This window comes from Melanaphis sacchari, unplaced genomic scaffold (assembly GCF_002803265.2).
Source record: "Melanaphis sacchari strain LSU unplaced genomic scaffold, SCAv2.0 Contig9_pilon_pilon, whole genome shotgun sequence".
NCBI classification, from domain to species: Eukaryota; Metazoa; Arthropoda; class Insecta; order Hemiptera; family Aphididae; genus Melanaphis; species Melanaphis sacchari.
In genome coordinates, this window is record NW_020271711.1 from 1725 (window position 1) to 19342 (window position 17618).

At 26.6% G+C, this 17618-nt stretch overlaps 2 protein-coding genes across 2 annotated transcripts; one reads left to right on the top strand and one right to left on the bottom strand.

Moving 5' to 3' along the window:
* Positions 1 to 2214: 2214 nt before the first annotated feature.
* On the bottom strand, positions 2215 to 3852 carry LOC112603279 (the record flags this gene model as incomplete). The annotated part of the gene is made up of 3 exons (XM_025351786.1): positions 3776 to 3852; positions 3145 to 3339; positions 2215 to 2393 (listed from the first exon to the last, which is right to left on the bottom strand). Coding segments are annotated over exons 1-3 (441 nt in total), but the record flags the coding sequence as incomplete, so codon positions are not given.
* Positions 3853 to 13524: 9672 nt separating this feature from the next.
* LOC112603173 lies at positions 13525 to 15362 on the top strand. Its single transcript, XM_025351631.1, has 3 exons — positions 13525 to 13609; positions 14094 to 14288; positions 15067 to 15362. Exons 1-3 carry the CDS (start codon positions 13525 to 13527, stop codon positions 15360 to 15362), a joined length of 576 nt encoding a protein of 191 aa, XP_025207416.1.
* Positions 15363 to 17618: the final 2256 nt, after the last annotated feature.

Consider the following 17618-nt stretch of genomic DNA (forward strand, 5'->3'; position numbering starts at 1 on the left):
GATACTATGTAGCTGTGAACGTGAAAATTCAACAAAAAACAAACATTTGTGCTATAAATAATAATATGCACTTTAAAACTACTAATATGCATTAAATATGCGTATAATAAGTAAATCCATTGAAATATGCAAAATATGCAAACTATAAAAAGCATTATTTTAATAAGAATGATCTGAATCGGGAATAATTTTCATCAGATTCCAAAAATCTTATTTCAATATATATATATGCATTTGCATATAAATCCGGTCCCTACTCATAAGTCAAGAGTTCGCTGGAACGTTGATCATTATTTTTAAAATATTAAACATAAGAAATCACTATTATTGTATTATTGAAATTACATTAATTATGTTATAGCAACATTATTTAAATGATAATAATATTTTTTAATTTAAATTCTTTAAAATGTCACTATTTTTTTGTAAAAGTACTAGAACCCATATTTTTGCTTAGTACCTAAATTTGAAAATATTAAGTTGCATGCTAATCATTTTTATCTACAAATAAAATTTTTTTCTGTATCTATTTAGTAATTTATTAATTAGATAAACATTTATATTTTCAATGTTGATTTTAAAAATGCTACTAAAATATTGTTGACATTATTGCTCAGACAACAATCATCCAGGTAAGTAGTTTTAAAATTAATTCTAAGATTTTATTACCAGACCACTAAAGTATTACCGACTATCATCATTGAATTACATACATAAAAACAAAATAGAACCTCTAGATTAACTATTTAATAATAAGATTTAAAATTAGAAACTAATTTAAATTCTAACCTTGTGTTTAAGGTATTATTTTAAATTATAGAGAAATAAAGTCTTTGTAAATAGATTTTAATAAAATTAAAAATATTAAAAACATAAGTATATGTAATTTATATATATTTAAATAACTTTCATCAGATTATTTTTCTTTGATACAACTACAAGAACAATACTTACAATATTATGTTAGGTCGTTTAGACCACAAAATTACCGGATGCTTTAATTATTTCAAATATATTTTTTTTAATAATTAAATAATAACCTAGTGCAATAAAATAACTACAAGACCACTATTTATTTATTTAATTTATTATGATGCAACTTCAAAAAAAAAAAAAAAAAATACATCCAAATAATATGTTTAAAAGCAGTAGTTATAAATGATGATCGATACATTAAAAAGTTAAATATTTTGTTATTAATAATTCAAAATAGTAAATTAATCACACAAAAAAAAAAATACATATATAAATGCATAAACGCTTAAGAGACATTACACTTAAACATAATATATTATAATGAGTACTGGGAGAAATACAATTTTTTTTAAAGCTTTTTTATCATATTTATATATATATTTAGAAAAAAATAAAATAATTTGTAGATTTAAATAATAAAAATAATTTTTTTAAATATTTTAAGGGAGTTTTTGATAACAATTTAAAAATATTAAAATGAGAACCTAAACATTATTTTGTAGACAGAATGTGAAGATACTTTTTAAGTACATTTTAGTGATCCAACAATATTAATTTATGCAAATCTTAAAATTTTTTTCAAGCATAGAATTTTACATTAACTTTAATGTTCTTCAACTACTAAAATTTATTAAACCATCTATTTCAAATTATGTTTACAAATAAGTATAGATTCCTATTCGAATTCCTTAAGTTAACTCTCAAAACTTTGCTAAAATATTTAAAAAAATTATAACATTTTTAAATCATTTAAGTTATTTTTAAATTTAAAAAAACTTTTACACAGTATATATTTCTCTAAGTTGAACATTTATATGATTAAATAATTGTAAATTAAATTTTGAATCACCTATTTATGTAAAATATGATTAATGATATAAAATTATATAACTACGTATAGTGTATACCATATTAATTATAGAAAAAAAAATCGTAATAACGAATTACAAAATTTTTTTTTGTACAATGCTATTAGTAAGAGACATTTTCCTAAGGGGCCGCATAGAAGACAAAAAAAAAAAAAAAAAAGCTTGGCCCAATGATATTTTATTTTTTGTTTTAATTTGGGAGGGAGTGCCCCTTTCGCTCCCCCTTTAGATCCGCCCCTGGTGAGAGTACGATCTGGTATTATTTGTAACGTTTGCTACTCCCAAACGTTACAACTGGAATATCGTAGACGTAAAATACAGGTTGTTCGCGCGACGGAGACTGGGTTCTGCGTCTTACTTTTAAAATTACCCCGTCTTTTGGCGGCGCGGTGAATTTTTCCAATCTGCTGTCGGGTATATGAGGACAGCATCTAAGACTTCCACTTCCGCAGGAATCTAAGAATATAATGGTATTGTACAATTCGACATTACATATTCTTTTGGCCATGCAAACACCCATCGAACCGTTGATCAAAGTACATGGTTCAGCTGTAAAAAAAAAAAAATCACCTACATTAATATTGATAGTGTACAGAATTTTGTAAATTATTTCAATAGATCCTCAGCCAGGATTTGAAAATGTTGAAGTTATACTGCTGCGTTAATGCGTAGGCACTCTTATGGGTTTTAAACATATAGATATAAAACACGCATTAATAAATACTATTTATCCACACATTGCTCACATGACTTATTGTGTATTTTTACGAATTTACTTTTGAACAGGCGACTGTTTTTTAGTCTTAGGTAAGAACGTAAGATACAGTGAAGGTGAATAAGAGTTAACTGTCAACTATTACGTAGCTAAAGTTTGTGTTAATTAAATAAAGCGTGATTGAAAACTGATTATAATCAGACGGAAAGTTAAATTACATAGGTATAATTATTTAGATTGTATGTAATGTGTTTAGTATTAACTGTGCTTAGTTATTTATTTTTAAGTATTTTCGAAAATATGGATGTAAACATTTTTTATATACATAAAAGAGAATTTTTAATTTTTTTTTAAAATTCAGTTCAAACAATAATTGTGTCATAATCAATAACTCATAATCATCAATAGTCATTTCTTTGAATGGATTCATAATAAATAGAAAAATAAGCTATAAAATTATAAAACAGAAGATAAGTAAATTTACGAGTAAATACGCACATACACACACACATACGAGCGCATACACTCACACACACACACACACTCGCGCGCGAGCACACGCATAATAATAATTGCATAACTTACCGCATAATCCTTCACATATTTCTCTGCTCTGAGGTAGGTCATAATTTTCGGTGCATTTATGCCAGCCTTCCGGTGTGTACAAAGGTAGGCATGCTCTCAAACTAGGATCGTAAAACCACCCGGTATTTTCCCAGTCATTAATATAAGACTCTGAAGCATTGCAATTTTCGGTTACCGGTCGACGACATCTGTGATCTTAAAAAAAAAAAAAAAACAAAAATAAAATTAAAATTAATAAAATAGTTAAGGAGGTAAATTTAAATAATATTAAGCTCGTATATGTAATTTTAAACAGTGTTATCTTAAGTAATTTCCATTCATATATAAATCCATGTATAAAATTAAATCATAAGTCATAATAGCACTATTGTCGGGGTTTCAACAAAGGTCCGAATACCGATAGTCATGTATAAAAACCGGAAAAACACATCGGTAACAACTAGAATAATTTCGAGGAAATTTGTTTTTTTTTTTAATCAACATATTATTAATATGTCAAATGAATACTTAAAAATACAAAAAATATTTTATGTATCTAAAGGTACCTACTTAAATTTATTCAATCTTTGAGTAAAATAGCACAAAATAAAATATAAATCAAGACTAATAAATTCGACATTTCATACAATACCTTTGCAAAGTGCCGTATTGATAAGCAGTACGACGGTGATTACCATCAATCCTCGGATGAATGTCATTTTATTTTTGTTCTGCTGCAGTAAATAATAGTCTTCTGCGTAACGATTAACGGAATGAGACGACTGCCTGGAAGATTTCACGTGAATGTGAAAATTTGAACAGTGATCACTCTTATAACGGCTGATTGTTGGGGCTGTGTGCATGTGTACGCATGCGCCTATACGTTGGCATGGGGGTGTATTATGGGCTCAAAGATCTGCTAATTTATCAATTCTGTCAACACCACAGGTAGCATAAATACTATTTTCTCTTTTTTTCATGTTTTAAAACCGATGACGCCGCGGGAACAGCTTTTGCAATACTTCCGCGCCTTAAAATACTTACTATATCTATCAATACCAACATCGAACAATGTTTACCCGCAGCCAGCTTATATTCATTTTAGCTTTGTGAATACATTTGGTTAGCATATTATTTTATATTGTTTTAGATATGCTAAGTGCTAGTAAAATGATATGGGAAATAATTCATTGCAGGCAACTATAATGATAGAGTATCAATAATAACTGTAGACAATTTTTTTGGAAATAATTTCTCACTTCTAAGTTATATAAAAAAAATACAGACATACTATAATGAAAATGTACGTAAATAAATATTTACAAAATGTTGTATCATATTTTACCGCCCAATACACCATAGTCCATAATAATTTGATTTCCTCGAGCGACTCGAGCACTGTGTTGTAGACTATAAAATACAGTAGTCGCCGCTTATTGGACTCACTTTGGGATCCGACAATTTGAGTCGATTAACCGAATGAGTCAATAAGGCGAATGACTCAAGAAATGTTGAAAATGCTTAAATTTAAAAACGTATTTACTTAAATATATGTATTGAGATTCAAGGTATTTATGTATAAAAATAAAAATCTAGCTATACGCAACTAAAAATAAAATAGTTAAATAAAATTAAATTAAAAAAATACATACATAATTAATAAAATAAAAATCGTTTATTCATACATTACCTATCGTACTAATTGACATTGACGACAGCTTGGTTTATCGTAATTTATTTTATCTCCGCGATAAAAGCATAATACCGGTACCGACTTATTTATAACACGTTTGTTCAATGTGTGTACATATTTTATTTATTTATCTAATTTTCAAATGTCTCTATTAACCGGTGTGTGAGTCAAATAGACGAATTTTTTGTTGTGTGTTAGTATATGTGCGAATTGGGACCATCTATTTTGAGTCTAATAGGCGAATGAGTCAATTAACCGTGAGTCCAATAAGCGGTGACTACTGTACTATTAAAATAAAATACGCGATATGAACAGCTGGTTTTACGCGCCTAATCCATATCGGTAATCATTGTTTTATTTTTGTAATTTTTTAAATATGTGTTAAGAATTATATTATAATACCTACGTACAGAGGCGTATTTAGGGGAGCGAAGGGGGACAATCGCTCCGGGTGATAAATTGTAAGTCTCTTAAAGGGGCGCTGCGCTAAAAATTTAAAAAGCTTTTATTATCTGATGACTTTTTTTTTTTAGGTAAACCACCGATGTGTAAAAATTGATCAGCTCTCCTGAAGAAAAATCCTTTTAATTTTTTTTTAAGGGTGTCAATATATTTTTGTACCTAGGTCGTCAAAATCGTAAATACGCCTCTGTTTATGTAGATTAAATGCGAATCGTTGTCGTTATCGCTGCCGTGCCTGTCGCGATTATAATAATTATTGCAACACGCCGCCAATTTTTGTATTTTTCACCCGTTGTCGCGTCAGTAAATCGTCAACATAATTTATTTATTTATTTTAACTTCATGTTTACTTGCTGTGATTTGATATTGCGAGGACGAAAATTGTCTCTTATCTTTAAAAAATTATAATATTATATATTTTCATTTTAAATTGTGTGTTACATTTTATACATCGTATATGTGCGCGTATCACCACGTTTTTTTTATTTTATCACATTATATTATTGTGAATCATAAGCTATTATTTTTTTTAGTATTATTATTTGGGCTAGGGCTAGGACCAGCTAGCCAGTCTGCTCTCTACAAATTGTAAGTTATTTTTTATATATTATCATTTTTTACATTTTAAATAATACTTACCTTGTTGTGCCAGACAGGTCGTAGATTGTATTTTTACCAGTTTTAATAAGCGTATAATTTATTATATTGCGAATAATTGAATTATATTTATTGGTTTGATCATAGGTATCATTTTTTAATACACTATTGTTATCGTTATTGTATAGGTACAATAATGTACATTGGTTATGCCAAACAGGCAATCTATTTATTATAATTTTTATGTTATTGAGTCTTAGGAGCCACACATTGAATAAATATTAATTATATAAATTATTATTATTTTATACTTTTTAAACTGTAAGGTCGAAAGTGCCGTAGAATTTATATTATACATTTTTATACCCGTAAATCGTACGGGTTGCGGTGATTTATATTTAGTATTTTATATAATTTAATTGTCAAATATATAGTATCAGAGTAGTACTTATCAAACCTTTTTTACAATTTTTTCACAGTTTTAAGTTCACTCACACACTCGTATACTAAACATATTTTTGCACAACTAACATCACGTAATTCGACTATATTTATCTGTTCGGCAACTCTGATTATTGCTGTTCGAACTGCTTCATCACTACTCACCCAGTACCATACACCCAGTTATTTTTTCATTTTATTTACGCTACCGACCCGTACAGTATAAGTTATTAGAGATTACTTGTTATCAGTTAAATGTTATATTAACATATACAAATTAACTTAAAAAGATATGTTTATGCATTTATCATCATTTAATATCTTAAAGACTATTTTAAGATATGCTATTAATGCACTAAAAAAGTACTAAATAGTCTGAATATGCATGCACACTTATGCGCGATTAATAATACAAATATGCTTTAAAAATATTCACTTATTATTATTTTTTTCTCACTATTTTCATCAGTAGATAAATTGTATAATCTAATACCATTAATTACACTTAATTTATAAACAAAGCACGCATAACATGTAATTATTATAGATACGCGTAACGTCGATATAGTATGTTTCTACCCATTCACATTTATAGTTCTGACCAATCGATTGCAACTGACGTTATTATACCTATTTATATTTTATATGTCTAATTAGTTTCACGAATCGATTTATTGAATTGACCATTTATAACGCCAATTTACAAAATACCACTCGGCACTCACATACCATAATATTGTCTATGTTAACATCATTTTCATTGCATACACGACCCACTCTTACGAAATGTGAGTTGGACAAAGTATTACAACTGATAAACTAATAATGTTAAAATCGCATCTCGTTTCGTAGTCCTCTTCTAAAAATAATTTCTAAGTTCGAAAATACGCGGCACATCATTAAATAAAAAACATACCTATTACATGCGCGCATACACCTCTTACGCATAGTTATTATGTTGTATCTATTTACGCCGTTTATTTAGCTTTTTGTGTTGCATTTTTATTATTATCGTATATCGTACGAAGACAAAATGTTTAGGTACTAAGGCTCATTGAAGACACGAATGTGAAACCAAGTAAGCGACGTAACAGTGATTTATATGTTTTTGTAATGTATTATGCTTCAGGATTTTTTTTATAAATAATACACAATTTTTTTAATTATTTAATTTAAAATTTTCCATTAAACAAATATTATATCGTTTAACATACTTGTAATGAATCAATAATATCGATATTAAATCTGTTCTTTGCGTGTATTTTTTTGATAAAATTGTTTATTGAATCATAATAAATGAAATAAAAATAAATATTAATATTAATAGTTATTAGTTCATTGTTCGAATAGTCATTAATTTATTATTTTTTTATCACAATAACATTTTCATTCAAAAATATATTTTATTAATATATGTTTTTTTTATGTCTTATGTAGCAGATTTTCTTAAGCGTGTATTTATATGTTTATATTATTTAACTTACAATATTTTATTTAAAAAATATTATACTTTTTAATATATTTGTAATTAATCATTAATATTATCGATATGCGATGTATCGTATTAATCCTGTATTAATAAATAACTTTTTGCGTTTAAAAACTATAAAAAAAAGTATTACAATTTGCAGGCTGAGTGAATATAAGTCTTATTTTTCATTCTGTTAGTTATTATTTAATAGTAATTTCCATGAATATCCCATTTAATTATCAAATTTCATGATAAAAAATTTAACTTATAATAATTTATTTAAATAATACATTTCAAAAAAAAAATCTTTATTTGATTATTTACCGTAAAATAATTATTATAGATAACCTAATGCGAATAGCTTTTACTGTCACCGTTTTGTCATTATTTATAATAATATATAAAAAAAAAAAAAAAAATAGGTGTGTGCTATTAAGAGTGTCCGCTTTCGGAGTCCCGTTATAAAGTAGTGAAAATGTCTGCGTTCCCAAAAATGCGTTTGCTATTGGGAGGTGACTGTTAAGAGAGGTTTTGTCGTAAGGTTAGTACCTTACCTTAATATTAGATAAATCGTGATGTTATTTGTGTGGGATTCAAAACATATATAAAACTAACAACCCCTATTTTAGAAAATATTTACATGGAAATCTCTTGTAGTATATAAACTGTAAATAAATACAAAATAACATCGGTTATCCATATATTATGTTGAATACAATAATAACAATAATATCTATTCATACACTATATACGAGTGTCCGAATGTTTGCGTTTCTTTCTTCTGCTCACGTACGGGACACAACAATACATACATTTTATAGCATTTCATTCGGATGCATGCTGGGTGGGTAAGAACTAGAAGGTATTAAATACTTGACAGAATTTTTGTAAATAATGGTTTCAGCCAACATAAATGTACTGTATAATATATGTATCAATTGTGCTGTAGATACTCGAAAATCTGGTGAAAAGAATAAAAACGTAACTGTGTTATTCATATAATGATTAATTATTATGTTATTCACGTGAAGTTTAAGACATATATAAAACTAAATGCGCAGCACAAAAGTGGAGAGCATGACCGAAGAGAAAAGACCACCCGAGAAACATTTTATAAAAATTAAAAAGACTGTCTGACCTCGTGTTATTTTATAGACTATGAATTGTTGTTCTTAACGGAGCACAATAATCTTTCAATAAATTCGCACTTGGCGTCGGATATTCGAGTGAATATCCCAAAGAATGGACCAAAAAATGTGATTGTATTTTGATCAAAAGACGATTTACCTTTAGATCTTAAACAGAATAATGTACGCTCGGTATAAGTACCCCAGGCGGCCGCCATTCCAGCGTTTCAGTAAATTTGTTTCGGCCTTTTATGCTCACATGAAGATTACGTTGACTAAAGAAAACGTTTAGATATATAAGTACTACCTACGGTTTTTCAACATTACACCACGATTTATGAATACTTATAAACTGTATGTACATTTAATAATTCCATACGTTAGCACTCTTTACCACTTCTTATTAATATTATAAAAAATATAATTTATTAGATATGTACATAATAGTAAAAATAATTTATTATTAAATTTTGATTTTTGTAAATATGATTTAGTTATTAACGATACATTGACATTATAATATTACGTTAAACTTTAATTTGAAATCATAATTCAATAAAATATGACAAGACAATAAAATAAACCACATGAAAATAAAAATGTACTTATAACAATATACCGTAAAAACGCAGTGTTTAAAATATAACTTGAATACACGGTAATAAAACTAACATATTATTATTCAAAAAAATCTTAATGACATACATTATTATACTGCATATTACGTAAAAATACATGCTTTAATATGGCCAATATAGGTAATTAATAATCTGATATCGGTTAAACAGAATAGATATATTATTTGTTTCGAATAGGCGGACAATACGTACCATATTTATATTTTCAAATTATAAAATAAATTTAAGCATATAAAATGGCGGTGAATAAAGTATAACCACTACTGTTCAGTATATTATATCGATTTTTTAAATTCGTCGTTCTTGGGTAGATCACTGTAACCATTACAACAAGTGGTCCTTATATTACAAATCTACATTATATTGAAAGTTATTATTTATTTTTTATTAATATTTGCTTTATTGTAAAATATATGATAAAGATTAATTTACAAGTTACAATATTCTAACTTAAATATAAAAGCCAAAAGGTCATAATGTAGAAATATTTATTTTGAAAATAATCACAATTTAATTATATGATTTATCTAAGCGAAAATCTTTAAAAATTTTAATTTGGTACAATTTATAATAAATATATTATTATATTATAACATTTATATAGAAATTTTTATATCATTATTTAATTGAATTTTATTATTTTATATGGAATATTGAATAAGAAAGATATCTATACCTATGGAATTATTTGATTGCCAATTGCAAAGAAACGGAATTTACGAGGAAATAATTAAATATGTTCTTAAAATTAAATTACCTATTACAGATTATGTAATATTTTTTCAAGCCGGGATAACTGTTAATGATTTATTGGACACCCGGGACATCAAACACTGTCGTATATAGTATATACCGATCATTACGACGCACACGAATAAAAATAAAAAAACACATACAATTTGAAATATTATCGTTTTTGAATCAATCTTCATAGAAAAAAAATATAAACTAAAAATGTTATTACGTACAACGAGGATTGATAACATAAACATTTGATAAAAACTTTGGAAATGTGTAAAAATTCACATTTTTCTTACTTTTTTGATTGTTTTTCCTAGTTATAAAAGTAAACTCTAGGATTTTTTAAGTTTGACTGTTTTTAAAAAATGCGCTTTTAAAGCGCATAAACAACATTAATAACTAAATCTTCATTACACTCTTTTTTGGGTAAAAGTATACATATAATATTTTTTTTCTTTAAAATGTGTTCTATATGCTCAAAATATACGACAAATCATAAGGTATATTGATGTATATAAGTCAATTTCTAACATTTTGTAAACGGTACATTTTGAAATGAATAACCACAATATTATTTTTGATAATTAAATATCTTGTTGAACCATAGTTAAATATCATAAAGATCATGGTAAAAAAAAATATATATTATTAACACTATTAAACAATTGCCGATCGAACCAAAATTAATATCAAGTAATACTATTTTCTATTATTTAAATACATAACAATTAATATTGATACATTAAGTACTCTGGTTGATATATTTAATTATTAGTGTCTTGTTTTTAACTATTTAAAGTGAAACATTGTTTTTTCCTCAATAAACAGTTTATCGTTGTTGACGATACCATGATGAAACTATTAGGTACTATATAAAAGCATATAGCATATTGATATTATAATACTTTTATCCACGGTCAATATATTAATAGCGTAATCAAAATTATTTATAAAAAAAATATACGTGGATTATTTATTATAAAATTATTACATGAAAGTATGATTTTTAAAATTAACCGGAAAGAGTTAAATGATTACTATGGGGTTTTTTTTAATTATACATTTCAGTAATTATTAGTTAGTTATTATGTATTAAATAACTATTAGTTTAACTAGTTAATAATATAATAGTTGAAAAAAAATAATTTTTTAACTTAGATTTAACGTTGTAACTGATTCATGTTTTCGTTATTAAACAATAACCGATATAATCAAAATTAAATTACCTAGTAAAATTTATTGCTATAAAAATAGTGTCTATTTTGTTATATAATATAATTTATTAAGATCGTATGACTGCAGAAATGTTTTCAATGATCGACCATTTTTTTAACGTATACATTTTTATTTGTAATCTGGTGTACCATGGTGGTCTCAGTCACTATGTTCTGAGTCAAGCATCGGTTGGCGTCACTAGCTCTCGGATGGGTGACCATCCGGGTTATTGGCGACAAATCCATGGCGCACACACATACACACACGTATTCCAACCTACAAAACAAATGTCCCTACAAAAAAAAAAAAAAAAACTGTTTCTATTTACAGCTAATGGCCTTAGTTGCTGAGCTTAAAATAGACAAAAAAAAAAAATGTTTATTTAAATCTGTGACTACTTGATCTATTCGTTCCATCGCCATACATCGAATAATGTATTTTCGTACGATATCTTCGTTAATGGGCCATTAAAATATGTTTTAGAGTTTCAGCAGACTCGTAAAAAGCACAGAAAGTATTTAAGCAAAAATTACTACTATTCTATACCATATATTCATAACATATGCGACAATAACTCAGGAACGTATTTAAGGGGGGATGGGGCGATTGACTCCCCCTTAAAGACCGTAACATATTTATACTATAGACATATTTTTTATTTTAATATAATTATATTATTGAAAATTGATTTATTATTTAAATTACAGTCGTTTAATAAATGTATTATTATTAATTAGGCACAATTGTTTTTATTTTTTTTAATACAAGAGCATAGCGGCACATATAATAAAAAAATATTGTGGAGCATTTGTACCATTCATAAAAAAAATTAATCACCCCCTCCCCTGCCTACAATACGAAGTCCCAACAACTAAGTCCGGTTAGGAAGTATGCAATTGAGCGTATGTCCGACACAGGGTGACTGCATGTAAATTCTACCGATTTATAGGTACCTAGTCGATTTTCGGGTTGAATTTAAAACATGTAAATTCCATAGGTACGTATTTTTTATCTAATAACATATATTAACTCCACCGGTGGTAAAATAAGTAGCTATGAACTAGTGATCATTATTGATTATTACATATTTTTTTCAAATTTGTGTAAAAAAAAATGATACAAGTATCTTAATATTATATTATGTATAAATAAGAAAACTGTACATAAATTATGTACTTATTATCTATTGTAACTTATTATTATTATTGCTTACTATTGTTTAATTGTTATCGTGTAGTAAATAATTTTACATCATACCTATACTGTAATACTTATTAATTTATCACAAATGTAAAAGGGTAAATCCTGAATATCTAAAAAAAAAAAAATATAAAAATGTACCGGTGGAATATACATTTTTTTTCTCTGGTAAAAAAATTATATAGGTGGCGTTTACATTTTTTTTTTTAGGTAAAAAAAAATAAATCGGTGGAATTTATATGTGGCTCCGACACACTACCGTGTTCAGTGGCAAAATTTTTGTTCCACAATATTGAGTTGATATGATAATCATTATAATCAAAAAAAAATTATCCGTATCTATTATCATCCTATTACCATGAATCATTTTTTACCACGACCCATTTTCTTCCAATAAGGAATAAAGAATATAATTAATACATTTTTAAGTCATATTTTATAAATAAATAAAAAAATAACCTTCGAATTAGTTATATGAAATAACCGGTTCTGGGCCGGCCCTATAGGTCGCGCAGTGCATGTTGATCGTGGGTTCAATAAATAATTGTTCTCAAATTATCTGTAGTATTGACAAAATTGATAATATATCGGTAGATCTTCTTGGACACTACAAACACGCACGCACTCTAGTAAAGGCCAGCAAAAATGTATACACATCAATGTACATCCCTCCCACTAAACAATAGGTCGTTTTAACAGTGGTCACAGTTTGAATGGTAACGGCCAGTCACCGAGTAATCTTCCAGCGTCACTCGCACTACCCGTAATACACCGTTAACACCATATTCTTTTCTCCGCCGAAGCGAAAATCAAACAATGTCCGCCACAAAATCGTACATCCGAGGTATTGGGCTGATGATATTCATCGTCGTACTGCTAATCGTTGGCGGTCAAAGCAAAGGTATTATATTATATTAATTGTTATTTATACGCTTTATATTAAGACTAAATGAATATTCTACTTCTATATTACGCATACAAGGAAATCAATTAAATATAAAATTTTATTTTATTTTTTTTTTAATCGAGCGAATACACGGTTAGTAATTCTATATTGTGGAGTACACGTTTAGAATAATGTTTTATGCATAATAATTTATATACAGGGAAGGCAAATGACGAATTGTGTGTAATTAGTACAATTATTGTTAATAATTTTTATAAATATTTAGAACTATACCGTTGTGTTGTTTTCTGACGATAAGGTTTAATTTCTACCTGAAATACGAGTATTTTATAACGTTGAATGGATTTATAGTGACAACGATGTTTAAAATTTCACATACGAGTTTAAAATGTTTATATTATTATAATCGTTTAACTTTAACGTTCTAAAACGCGTTACAGAACCGTATGATTGATTTCAAATTTTTTTTTTTTTTAAGATCACAGATGTCGTAGACCGGTCACTGAAAATTGCAATGCTTCAGAGGAGTATATCGATGGTTGGAAATTTACCGGCTGGTACTACCATACGGAGATGAGAGCGTGCCGACCTTTGTTCACGCCGAATGGATGGCACACTTGCACCGAAAATTTTGAACTACCTGAGGCCAGAGAAATGTGTGAAGATTTATGCGGTAAGTTGTATTATGTTAAAGTTAATTACAATAGAATAATAATTCATAGTTTAAAATTTAAATATAGAATTTTTTCCAAATTCAATGTTGAACTTTTATAAAAAAACTGTACTTAAATATAATTTATATTTTCAATAGTTTTCATAAAAATTATTTTGTATTAAATATTCAAGTATTAATTATAAAAATTACACATTTTATAAATTTTCTACTGATGGACGATTTACAAAATTTGTTAAATTTGACAACTTTTGTCAAAATTTTAACTTAAAATACTTAACTATTATTACTAAAAATAATTAATTTGACTTTCCCGTAAAATGTATTTAGTAAATGTTTACAAACTTAAAAATAATTTCTTATTAAATTTTTTGTGAATTTCTAACTTGAAAGTAATTTTAATAATTAAAAACTTTTATTTTATCGATATTCTATTTGTTTTCAATTTTGAAAACGCATAAAAATTTATATTGTGAATAAATATTAGATAATTTTTTATTGGCATATAAATTTATGAGGTACCTTATTGAGTTTTATCCAAAATGTTAATACAGCGATAATTTTTTTTATTAACAAATCAAATACAAAAAAAAAAAAAAAATCAAATATCATTTTAAAACCAATACATTCATCGCTCCAATTATAATTTAATATCTAAGGTGTTAAACACCCAAGATTGAAAACGAATCGATAATGTATTGGTAATTCTACGGGCCAATTGAAATTATTTACAAAATTGTATACAATGTCAATATTAATGTGCGATATTTATTTATAGCTGAAAAATGCGTCATGTCAAATGGGGCACAGGGTGTTTGCATGTACAAAGAAATATGCAAGATGTATAATGTTGAGCCATACGCACACAAACCATGCGCCAGTGAAAGCTTAACTTGCTGTGCCAGATTACCTGACAAAGGGCTGTTACCATACATTGGGCCTATGAATGAAAAAGCCGGTGTTGTACAAGTTGGATTCCGCAAAAAACTCAGTGAACCAGGATATCCACGCAATAAAAATGGCTTCGTCTACTTTTTACCGTATCATATAACTAACGAGGGCAAACGCTACTAATAATGTAATTTAATGTTCCATCAATCGATTTATATCATGGATTTTTTTTTTCTTATTAATATTATAATTTTTTATGAATATATTATTATCATGATTTATAATCTAATACCATTAATTATTCTAAATGTATATACAAAACATGTAATTATTTTGTATAACGTCGCTAATATAATGTGTTTTTACCCATTTACACCGTTCTCACCGATCGGCTGCGAACGAAATTATTAATTATTAAACTTTTTCTTAAGCGTGTATAAATGATAAGCAATTTTTTAAATTATTTAACTTGCAATATTTCATTAAAAAAATATTATACCTTTTAACATACTTGTAATTAATCAACAAAATCGATATTAAACCTGTTCTTTGTATGTATTTTTTTGATGAAATTTTTTATTGAATCATAATAAATAAAATTAAAATAAATATTGATATAATAGTTATTAGTTCATTGCACAAATAGTCATAAGTTTATTATGTTCTTATCACAATAATATTTTTATTTAAAAATATATTTTGTATAATCAAGACAATCGGTAAGTGTACGAGCTCGAGGACATGATCATTCTTGTAATTAAACCAAAGATTAATTATTTCATGAAAGTTATAAAATCATGCATACGTAATAAAATGGTAAACTATATAAATATATCAAGGTATACTTAAATTCTAATCGAATTAACTATTTTTGAAAATAAATGATACTAATTTATTTTAAAACTGGATGAGTATTAACATTAAGATTTAAAGTAACACGTTCAGAATCAACATTTAGAATGAACCTGCTTATACTATACATATATATTATGGAATAATACTCACGTAAATAAAAACGAATTATATAGCTAGGAATTTAATATTTTTCATTTTAACTCTTAAAAAACATGTAGATAAATAACAGTGGTTTAAAATTTAACAAGTTTATTGGTTATAAATTAATATCTATTAAAATCACATATTTAAAAATGATTATATTATAAAATATTAGAAATACACCTACATTGATTTAATAATTCAATAATATAAATAAAAAATGCAAACAAATTTTGATTCAATTTATATGTATTAAGGTATTAAATTGAATTATACAAATTTCGGAAAACATGTTTTAAATATTTGAAGAAACAATGAGAAGGTTTTTGTATGCTTCTAGTAAGTGACGTTAAAAATATTTTATTGATGATAAAAAATGTTATAAAGCTATCCACTCATCTACAAACACAATTAAAACCGAACTAAGTAAAAATATTATTTTTATTATGTTATAATAGTATTGATATTATGATATTCACTTGTGGTTAAGTAAAAAAAGTTTTGTTTCTTACATTTAATGCAATACTTTACTCCCCTAGCTTAATTTTTGCATTGTTTTCACATAGAAAGGTAGTCATATTATGTTTACATATTGTATCTTTACGTAACTTGTTTGATTGATTAAGATTGTTTATTACGACAAAAATTAGAATTATAAAGTTTTTATTCATTTGTCATTACATATATCATGCTATACCAGTTTTGTAGTTTCGTGGAATTTTGGGGAGAAAGTGAATTTTTTTTTAATGTAATTTTTGGCATTTGAAGAAATTATTTAATCATTTGTTTGTATGTGGGTATTTTTATAATAAATTGTACTAGGCGATTTAGTAGGTAGTACATCGGATGGTACTTATATCTGAATGACTTATTTATTTCATTATATGTAATATTATATATATATATATATATATATATATATATATATATATATAAAGATATCTCCTGCAAAATAAAATGTATATATAGAAAAAAAACATCATTCCAAATATATTTAATAGAATAGCACCAATAATATCTTACATACGCTATACAAGTGTCCGAATGTTTGCGCATCTTCCTGCTGCGTACGTTCAGGACACAACAATAAAACGTTTTATAATTCTAATACTGTATCCGAATGCATGCCGAGTGTTGAGTGGGTAAAAACTACCCAGTTAGGTATAATACTGGATATAAATCCACTATTATAATACATGTCAATTGTGCGGCAATCGAAGATCTGAAGAAAAGAAACAAAATATCTGTGTGTTACCAATACCAACCCACAAAATGATAAATGATCATGTCACTCGTGTGGAATTCAAGACGTATATAAAACTAAATTCACAGCACAAGAGTAGAGAAAAGACCACCTGAGAGACCACACAACGCATAAATCGAACAAATCAAAAATATGTAGAATTTGGAAACTGTAAAGCATTAAAAAAAGTGGCGAGTGTT

Bases quoted from the DNA above. Each gene is read 5' to 3' on its own strand.
- LOC112603173 (XM_025351631.1), top strand. From the start codon at position 13,525: ATGTCCGCCACAAAATCGTACATCCGAGGTATTGGGCTGATGATATTC. The intron at 13,610-14,093 runs GTATTATATTAT...TTTTTTTTTAAG, and splicing joins CGTTGGCGGTCAAAGCAAAG to ATCACAGATGTCGTAGACCG. The intron at 14,289-15,066 runs GTAAGTTGTATT...ATTTATTTATAG, and splicing joins AATGTGTGAAGATTTATGCG to CTGAAAAATGCGTCATGTCA.